At 53.6% G+C, this 10,126-nt stretch overlaps 1 protein-coding gene across 1 annotated transcript in view; it reads left to right on the plus strand.

Annotated features, from left to right (window-relative positions):
- Nucleotide 1: 1 nt before the first annotated feature.
- FAM20A (FAM20A golgi associated secretory pathway pseudokinase) overlaps nucleotides 2-10,126 on the plus strand; it is a gene marked incomplete at its 5' end in the record, with an annotated part of 14,804 nt that continues 4,679 nt past the window's right edge. Inside the window, 8 exons of the mRNA XM_015645337.2 lie at nucleotides 2-63; nucleotides 4,067-4,251; nucleotides 5,347-5,397; nucleotides 6,183-6,261; nucleotides 7,403-7,495; nucleotides 8,812-8,927; nucleotides 9,521-9,701; nucleotides 9,971-10,098. Coding sequence (XP_015500823.1) covers nucleotides 2-63; nucleotides 4,067-4,251; nucleotides 5,347-5,397; nucleotides 6,183-6,261; nucleotides 7,403-7,495; nucleotides 8,812-8,927; nucleotides 9,521-9,701; nucleotides 9,971-10,098 — 895 coding nt within the window. The remainder of the gene's footprint in view (nucleotides 64-4,066; nucleotides 4,252-5,346; nucleotides 5,398-6,182; nucleotides 6,262-7,402; nucleotides 7,496-8,811; nucleotides 8,928-9,520; nucleotides 9,702-9,970; nucleotides 10,099-10,126) is intronic.

Genomic DNA, 10,126 nt, shown 5'->3' on the forward strand with positions numbered 1-10,126 from the left:
GCCGCTGCTGGGCGCCCGCGAAGCCCTGCGCTACTACCGGCGGAAGGCGGCTCGCTGGAACAGGTGCGTCCCGCAGCCGCGGCACCCCCGCGCCCCGCAGCGCGCAGCCCCCGCACCGCCCTTCGCTGGGCAGCTCCTGCGCGCCTCCTTCCCCGGCACCCCTTTCCCTGGCACCTCCTTCCCCGGCACCCCTTTCCTGCCTGTTTCCTGGGCATCCCTTGCTTGAGCACCCAGTGCACCGGCGTCAGCTGGCACCCCTGCCCCTGGCACCTCCTTCCCCGGCACCCCCGTCCTGGGCATCTCCTGGGCATCCTTTTCTTGGGCATCTCCTGGGCACTCCCTTCCCGGACAATCCCTGTGCGGGCAGTTTCTGGGCACCCTCCTACCGGGCACCCCTTGCATGATCCCTCCTTTCCTGGGCATCTCCTGGGTACCCCTTTCTTGAGCACCCACTGCACCGGCATCTCCTGCCCCCCCCTTCCCGGGTGTCTTCTGCATGGGCACCCCTTTCTGGGATATCTCCTGGACACCCCTTTCTGGGCGCCCCTTGCATGGGCACACTTTTCTCTGGCATCTCCTGGGCACCCCCTGCATGATCACCCTCTTCCCTGGCATCACCTGGGCACCCCTTTTTTGGACCCCTCCATGTATTGGGATCTCTTGAGCACCCCCTTCCCAGGCTCCCTGTGTGAGTGCACCTCCTGCACGGGCACCTCCCGGGCACCCCCTTTCTGGGCACCCCCTGCACGGGTACCCCTGCCCTGGCATTCCCTGGGCACTCTCACCTGGCACTCCCTGTATGGGCACCCCCAGGCACCCTCTCAGGTACCTCACAGGTACTCACTCCCTTTCTGGGCAGCTCTCCTGGGCACCCCTCCCCTGCTTCAGCACCCCCAGTCCAGTTTGCCCCCCCATTCTGGCTCTGTGCCCTCACAGCTCCAACCCCTGGGCTGAGGGGCTCTGCTGGGATGCTCCTTCCTGGGGTGTCTCCCACCCTGCTGCACTGCCAGAGCCCCAGAGAAAGGGACCCCCAGCTCAGAGCCCTCTTCCTGCTGCCTCTCCCAGCCCCAGCAACAAGAAAACTCCCTGGTGCCCTGCTCCTGGGGTGGGACTGTCACTGCCCTGGGGTGGGACTGTCACTGCCCTGGGCTCACTGCCCTGAAGACATCAGGATTTGGGTACCAAGGTGGATGTTTCCCAAGCAAAATCCCGGTGGGAATGGGGGATTTAAACCAAAGCAGCTCATGGTTTGATGGCACCATCAGAAGCCCTGAGCACTTGCTGTAGCCTCACTTGCAGGACAGTGAGGAGTCTGCATTCCCCAACTTCATTCACCACTCTGCTAAAACGTGGAATTTGTGATGAAGCCATGGCTGCACTTTGCCTTCTGCCCCAAGGTCTGGCTGTGATGTGTCTGGCAGGAACACGGTGATGCCATTTGTCCTTGACTGACTTCGCTTTGCACCTCCAGGAAGGAAAGGGAGGAAGAGTATTGATTATTCCTCAGTCACTCTGAAATGAAATATATGATGATCCTAAGTGGGTGAAACCTCCAGGGAGCACAGGCTGAGGTGACACAACCACAAACCTGCCAACACCCATCGGTGCTGCAAATTGAGGGTATAATCAGGAGACACTTGCCAGAGCTGATGGATTTTATAAGATTGTTCATTTGCTGTGGGCACAGAGGAGTTTCTGCCTCACCAGGAGCACTGCAGAGCCCGTGTCCTCTCTGAGGTGGCCAGGGCAGGGTCCTCGTGGGAATCAGGAATCTGTGGCTTTCTCTCCCTCTGCATGGGTTCAACAAAGCTGCTGCTGCTGTTGAGGACTGAGGAGCAAGAAGTCCACAGCAGCTGCACAACCAGAGCCAGGCAGCAGAGGCTCAGGGTCCATGGGCATCCTCTCCCCACATGGGTGACAGCACATTTCTCCACCAGCCATGGATGTTCTGCACAGGGCAGCTTTGGGAGCAGCAGGACGCTCCCCTTGAGTGGAACAGGCTGCAGTTTAACCCCGTTCCTCCAGCACAGCACATCTGCCTTCATTTCTGCGCCCAGATGGACATCAGCTGGACAGGGACTCTGCCAGCTGGAGCAGCCCCAGGACATGTCCTGTTGGGATAGCCAGGGCCAGAGCGTGTCCTCCTCCTGCAAACTCCCTGCTGCCCATCCCTGGCTGCTCCCAGCACTCCAATCAGGACCAGCAGTTTGATTGCAGGATGCAGAACCAGCTGGAGAGACTGATGGGGATACAGGAAGGAAACAGAAAAACAAAAAAACAAACCAAAAACATCCACACCTCTTCAAAACTGAAAAAAAATCCCTTAAAAACTCCAGAGATTATTTTTATCCTTGAAGGAGAAGCTTCAAAACCCCAGGCTCAGGATGCTGGTGGCCTGAGCAGTGTCACCCCACGCTGTGCCTCCCTCCCAGCCCAGCAGAGAGCTGAAAGCCAGGGCAACCCCAGGGCTATTTATAGCAGGGTAGAAATGAACCCTGCTTTTATATCATTATGCCTTTTGCAGAGATCTGTTTTTTTCCAGGGAAATATTTCAGGAATCCTGAAGGAAGCAGGGAGGAAGAGAGAGCTGTATTTTGGGTTGAAAGGCTGGGAAGGGACTGGCTCAGCCTGAGCAGGGGCAGTGTGGATGTAGGGCTGGGATCTGCCTCCCACTGCATTTTTTTCCCCCTCAGTAATCCCTTGCTCGCTGCCACCCTGGGGGAACAGCCTGTGTGTATGGCAGGCAGGAGAGCAAATATGGTAAAATATTTGGGCAGCTTCCCTAGGGAAAAATCCTGAGTCATTCCTGTCCCTTGTGCTGGGGTTTGTTGTCCCTGGCTGTGGCAGGGTTAAGGTTGTGCCTCACTTATCCACGGGAAACCTGGTGCAGGGCAGCAGGCTGGGGGTCGAGGCACTTCTGCTGGAGCTGATGGCATTCCAGGGCCACATCCTGGTGCACAGGGAATTTTCTGCCTCCTCTGCAGGCAGCCTGAGCAGAGAGCTGCTGTGGGAGGGAATTGCTCCAGCTTCCCCCTGGCCACGCACACGTGGACTTCTCACTGTGGCTGACCCAGTCCAATGGAAAGACAAACAAACTGGGAGAGGGAATGGTGAGCTGCACATCCAAGCTGCCTCTCCAGTTCCTAGATGTCTTCCAGGACAGCCCTGGAACACCTGTGGGAGGGCTCATCCCCTGCTCACAGCCAGATTAACCACACTGCTCAGCCTGCTTGGATGGAGAAGGGTGATGGAAAAATCCCAACCAAAGCCCAGCTGCTGGGCTGAGCAGGGAAACAGAAAAGCCACCACCCCCCAGGAGCCCTTCCCAGCCCCCAGTGCCATTCCCTGGCTGATAAATGCCTCGGTGCATGGTCAGATCTCCCTTGCTCAGGCTCTGGATGGAGTCTGGCCAGGCACTTCCCCCTCTCCAGCCACTCCAACCTGCCTTGGTTAATGTCCTACTCCTTATCAGCCCCCAGCTCCTGTTTGCTTCCATGGATGGATCCTGGCACTTTCAGTGTAAACTGAAGTTCATTTTCCCTTTATCAGGACTGGCTGCTCCCTACGTGGGCTGGACAATGTTAATGAGAAACTAAAGCTCCATCCTCTGCCGGCTGGAATTAGTGACCTTTCAGTTCCACAGTCCCAGCCTCGGAGGTCTCGAGGTTGAGGAAAATGCTGATGGAGTGGGGAGATGGTTTTGGGTTATTGCTGAACTTGGGAGACTCCTTCAGCTCCACCTACCAAAAATAGATGGGGTTGAACCTTGATTTTTGGATCATGGGCAGATGCTGCCAGATGAGCTCGTAGCATCCCTGCTCACTGTGAATTTGGTCACAAAGGCAATTTGTGATTTTTTTATTTTCCCCCCTTACTGGAACCTCCAGCTTCAGGGAAAAAACTCTGTCAGAGACAGTCAGAGACTGGCCATCTCCCCCTGCCTCAGTTTCCCCTTATCCACCCTATGCTCTGCTCCTGGGACCCTCCCCACTCCCCAGCAGACTCCAGGCTCAGAGAAGGGAAGTTTTCCACCCCGTGGCTCATCCCCAGAACCTCTCTCCTGCAGGAGACACAAGCTTTACCGGGAGGAGCAGAACCTGACCTCGCCGGCGGCCCCGCTGCCGCTGCGGCCCGAGGCCAGCTGGCTGCAGTTCCACCTGGGCATCAGCCGCGATGGGCTCTACCCCCGCTCCAGCCCTGCCGTCAGCAGCCTGCTCCGGGACATGCAGGAATTCCCCACCATCAGCGCCGGTGAGCTCCCTCCTGCCCCCCGGGGCCTCCTACAGGCGATTCTGTTCTGTTCTGTTCTGTTCTGTTCTATTCTATTCTATTCTATTCTATTCTATTCTATTCTATTCTATTCTATTCTATTCTATTCTATTCTATTCTATTCTATTCTATTCTATTCCATTCCATTCCATCCCATTCCATTCCATCCCATTCCATTCCATCCCATTCTTATAGTCTATTTTATATATATAATATATATATTATGTATATTATATATATATATATATTCTATTCTATTCTATTCTATTCTATTCTATTCTATTCTATTCTATTCTTATAGTCTATTTTATATATTTATATATTATGCATATTATATATTATATATTATATATTTTATATATTATATATTATATATTATATGATATATATATTATATATTATATATTATATAATATATAATATATTCTATTTTATTTATTATATATATTATATATATTATATATTCTATTATAATAGAAAATGTATATATTCTATTGTAGAATTCTATTCTATTCTAAGTCTCATAGAAGGGTGAAACCTAAGAGCTGTAAAACTAAATGCTACTCTATTAGAAGCCAGCTCATTCCCTGGTTACAATACTTCATAAATGGTTTTTAGCCCATCAGTTTTTGCCCCACGATGCTGCTGACACCTTTAACACCAATCACTTGGCATTCTCCTTCACGTGGTCGTGTTACAATGCACCTTTCACAGTTCTGATTCTCTAAAACACCCGTTCTGTTGGCAAGGCCATTGTTGGAAACTTGTTTCCAGTTCAATCTCTCAATGTTTTCCCTATCCCATGGCCTAGCCAAGCCAGCACACCTCACCCCAGAGTTTGCACACACATGTACAGAACTGAGATTTCGGTCCAGTTTTAAGAATCCTCTACAATTCCATTTCTCACACTGCCCTGGGGATGGGGATGGGTACAGGGACAGGGACGAGGATGGGGACAGGGATGGGGATGGGGGCAGCTGTGTGCAGCTGCAAGGCCCCAGTCCTCCCTTCTGGGAGGGGGCTGAGCAGCAAGAGATGGAGCCTGGCAGGGTCTCACTGCTCCTCCTGCCCTTGCAGACTACAGCCAGGATGAGAAGGCACTGCTGGGAGCCTGTGACTGCAGCCAGAGTGAGTGTGGCACTTGGGGTCCCCACATGCCATCGCCTGGGCTGGCCCCAGTCCCCAGCTCCTCCATCCTCACCTCAGCCAGGGAAATGCCAAGCCGGGCTCTGCTCCCTCCCATGAACCCCCACCACCCCAGCAGAGGCTGGGACCACAGAGCATAAAATTATTTCAGTTGGAAAAGTCCTCTGAAATGATGGAGCCACATCCACACTTTAACACCCAGGGGTGATAATTCCCCCACTGCCATGAGCAGCTGCTCTCTGTGGGCGTCAGGACACCAGTACACCACTGGTTTCTACTGGGGAGGGAGGAAAAAGTCCCTAAGATGATGTAACAGAGGGTGGTTGGGAGAGAGGCTGAAGGGAAATCTTCTCTGTGTCACAAGGGAGAGAAGGAAAATCAATGGGAAGAGAGGGAGGGGCGCAGCTGGAAGGAGCGATGGGATGCACTCAGGGGGTTGGAGAGGCAGGATGTGCTGGAGTGTGTAACTGGGGTGTTTCCAGTTATCTCCCCATTTCCCAAGAGTTATCACCCCATTTCCCAGGAGTTAACACCCATTTCCCAGGAGTTAACACCCATTTCCCAAGAGTTATCACCCCATTTCCCAGGAGTTAACACCCATTTCCCAAGAGTTATCACCCCATTTCCAAAGAGTTAGCAGCCCCTTAAACAGGAGTTATCCTCCCATTTCCCAAGAGTTATCATTTCATTTCCCAAGAGTTAACACCCTTTTTCCCAGGAGTTATCATCCCATTTCCCAGGAGTTAACACCCTTTTTCCTCCCCAAGTCGTGAAGCCCAGCGGTGTGCACCTGAAGCTGGTCCTCAGGTTCCAGGATTTTGGGAAAGCCATGTTCAAGCCCATGAGGTAAGGCCAGCAGAGCCCCCCTGAGCCCCTGCAGGGAGGGCTGTGACCTTCCTTGGCACAAAAAGCCACACCACAGCCACACCTTCCCTCTCCTGCCCTCAGCTACCTGGGCAGCTGAAAAGGTCCCATTATTTTTTGTTATTCTTGGCTGCTCACACCATCCCAGGAGCACACGTGGATAAACACCAGCATTCCCACCCCGCTGTTGGTGTTGGAAATTTCTCAGTTTGTGGGTGGAGAAGGACCTGGGGACACTTGTTCTCCTGAGATCTTTGCCATGAGGGGCTGCTCACTGCCTCTTCCCCGGCAGAATTTGGGGTTTACCTTGTTTTTCCTTGGATTCCCCAGAGTGTTTCCAAGAAACAGCCATCAAACAGAGGATTTAAATTGCTTCTGCACTTATTTGCAGCCCCCTGGGACTCTTCCCAGCTCCTCCCTCTCACATCACTGTCCATGTGTGAGCAGAGCAGCTGGCAGCACAGGGCCTGGGGTAAAATCCTCACCCTGAAGGCAGCCAGCTCCTCTCCTGTGGGTTTCCATCCACCTCTGCCCAGCCTCCATCAGGTTCTGGCGGGGAAGGAAAGCATCCATGCCCTGCTGAGCCAGGAGGGCTTTCCTGTATCCTGCAGCTGCCTGGGAGGCTGAACATCAAATTCCTGTGCTGGGGCACTGTGTGAGAGCCAGAAAATTGAGTTTAGTGGAGTTCCCACCTCAGGGATAGGAAAATTGAGTTGAGTTCCCACCTCAGGGATAGGAAAATTGAGTTGAGTTCCCACCTCAGGGATAGGAAAATTGAGTGGAGTGGAGTTCCCACCTCAGGGATAGGAGAGCACCGGACCTGAGCCCTCCTCTGCCTCCAGGGGGATGTGACAAACACCCACCTGAAACTTTGTCCTAAGGGGGTCTAAGCTCTTGCTCAAGCAGATTTCAAGCCCCAGTCAGCTGTTCTGTGTCCCCCAGCCACCTGGCAGTAGCTGGGTGCCAGTGCTGCTCCCTGGCACGGCAGGCGAGGGCTCCAGCTCGGCACTGAGCCCTTGGGGTCTGGCCTTGTCCCCAGTGTCCCCGAGCCCACCAGCTGCCCTGGGTGCACTGTCCTGGTGCCAGCCCCCAGTGTCCAGGCTCTGCCCTTGCTTTCCCCCAGGCAGAAACGCGAGGAGGAGACTCCTGAGGACTTTTTCTACTTTGTGGATTTCCAGCGGCACAACGCGGAGATCGCCGCCTTCCACCTGGACAGGTGAGGCCTGTCCCAGCCCCTGCCCACGAGAGCTTCGGGAAGAGCCCTGCAGAGCTCAGAGAAGGGATTGCTCTGCAGCACAGGTGTTATTTAGGGAAGGAGTGGCTCTGGATCTCTCCTGACAGCCCAGAGGCAGCTCTGCCTTGGCCACTGCATGGGAACAGGTGAAGGCCAGGTTGGAGCAGGTCAGCCCCTCCTCCCCTGGCTGTCACACACTGTCCCTCCCCTGCAGCTCTGGTGAGGGAGGCACGCACTCAATCAGCAATCAAGGTGTGCTTTGGGTTGATAAACTGCAGCAATGCAGTTTTAAGCCCTCAGATAATGAGCAATTAACCTGGCAACTCTTCCCAGCAGGGTGTGTGTTTAATAAAACCAAAAATACCCTTCTCAGAGGATGAGGGCAGCAGCCTTTCTCTCCTCAGTGGGATGAACGCTGAACACCAGGGAAGTGGTCCCCGTTGATCAGGGTGGGTGGGGGTCCCCAGTTTCCACAGGATAAGCAGTTCTGTAGCTCAGACTCTCAGGAAGGGAACAAAGGGAGCTGAATTCCCTTCCCAGTTCTGCCCCAACATCCTCACTGAACTCAACATCTACTCGACCCAGCCACCACCACCTCGCCCCTGCAGCTCCACCGCCACAAAAATGAGGCCAGGCTGCTTTTGTGAAGTGCTTTGTGGTTTTTAGAGCTGAAAGATGCTGGATAAAAGCAAATATTTTTTTCTCTCCAAGCATTGCTCAATAAGTAACAGGCTAAATCCTGTTCTGTGCCCAATTCCCAGGAGCAGAGGGCATTACCCAAGGAGCCAAGCAGAGCATTAGCCAGTTCACCCTGAGTTACTGACTCAGCAATCAGCAGCAGCTTCCCACTGACTGCCAGCAGTGCTTTCCTGCCCCAGGCCCTGAGGTTTTTAAGAGTATTTTTGAGGAATTAACCAGGCTTGAGTGCCTCTGGAGGAGGGGGTGCCTCCTCAGCCACGTTGTACCAGGATCAACATCTTTGCTCTGTGTCAAACCAGCACTGCAGAAGGGCCTGAAGGGCTGCTTTGGCCCTTGGAGGACCCTGTTTATGTGCAAAGGGATGGGAGAGACCGAGGCAATGCTAGGGAAAGAGACAGGAATGCTGGAGAACATCCAGATTGCTCCAGGAAGCAACTATTAAAATACCAAAATCCAAACAGAGCTGCATTTTGGCCCAGAGTGGCTTTTTGCTGGAAGGAGTCTGGGTGTGGTGATCCTGGTTCACTGGTGGAAGGGGAGAGGGCAGCACCTGCCACCCCACGGCGCAGCAACACCCCCTGTCCCCATCCCCTGTGCAGGATCCTGGATTTCCGGAGGGTGCCACCCACCGTGGGGAGGTTGATCAATGTCACCAAGGAGATCCTGGAGGTCACCAAGAACGAGGTCCTGCAGAGCGTCTTCTTTGTGTCACCAGGTGGGCGAGGGATGAGGGAAATGATGGTGCCAATTGTCTTTAAGGTCCCTTCACACCTCAGCCCAGCCTGTCCCATCCCCAGGGGCTGCAGGAAAAGGGGCTGCAGGACTCGTGCTGGGGTGCAGAAATGAAATTCTTGGGTTAAACCTGCACAAGGACACGGTTACAGCAGAGGTTCCCCTTCCCAACCTCCAGCTGGAATCATCCACCAGATTTACTCATTTGGCCTTTTTTCTTAACTTTTCCCTTAGCACAGGACCCAGATCTATGAATTGGCAGGCTGACATCCATGACATGGATGCTTTGGGTTTTACCTTGTTTTTCCTGGGATTCCCCAGAGTGTTCCCATGAAAAATCCATCAAACAGGGCTTTTCAATGTCTCTGCACTCATTTGCAGCCCCTTGGGGCTCCAACCCTGTTCCTCCTCACTCTATTATCCCTGCCACAAGGAATCACTGCTGTCCCAAGGTGGGGAAGGGCTCAGTCCAGGCCACCTTGCATCCTGCTGGAGATCACAGCCCCTTTCTTTTCCCTGTTTTCTGCTCTTTTCCCTGTTTTCTGCTCTTTTCCCTGTTTTCTGCTCTCCTCCCAGCCAGCAACGTCTGCTTCTTCGCCAAGTGCCCGTACATGTGCAAGACGGAGTACGCGGTGTGTGGGAACCCTCACCTCCTGGAGGGCTCCCTCTCTGCCTTCCTGCCTTCCCTCAACCTGGCCCCACGCCTCTCCATCCCCAACCCCTGGATCCGCTCCTACTCCTTCCATGGAAAAGAGGAGTAAGTGGGAAATGAGGCTGCTGCCCGTCTCTGCAGACAGACCTGCAGAAACAGGCACAGGAATCTGGGAGTCCATAATTAGTGTAATAATTGGTGTAATAACCCCCACAGCCTGGCTGTGTTTCAGTTCCAGTCTCCTGCATGCACAAGGGGAGATTTGGGTTTTATTTCCTCCTCCTTTGCATCTTCACTTGGAAGATGGGTTTTGGGGAATTTTTGGGACATGGCAGCAGCAGCTGAGGGTGTCTCCCCTTCTCCATCTTCTGCAGGTGGGAACTGAATCCTCTCTACTGCAACACAGTGAGGGAGATCTACCCCTACAGCAACAGCAACCGGCTGCTCAACATCGTGGACATGGCCATATTCGACTTCCTAATAGGTAATGATGGAGGGGAAGGTTGTTCTTTGATTTCCTTTCCTTCTCC

The sequence above is a fragment of the Parus major genome, chromosome 18 (genome assembly GCF_001522545.3).
Source record: "Parus major isolate Abel chromosome 18, Parus_major1.1, whole genome shotgun sequence".
Taxonomy (NCBI): Eukaryota; Metazoa; Chordata; class Aves; order Passeriformes; family Paridae; genus Parus; species Parus major.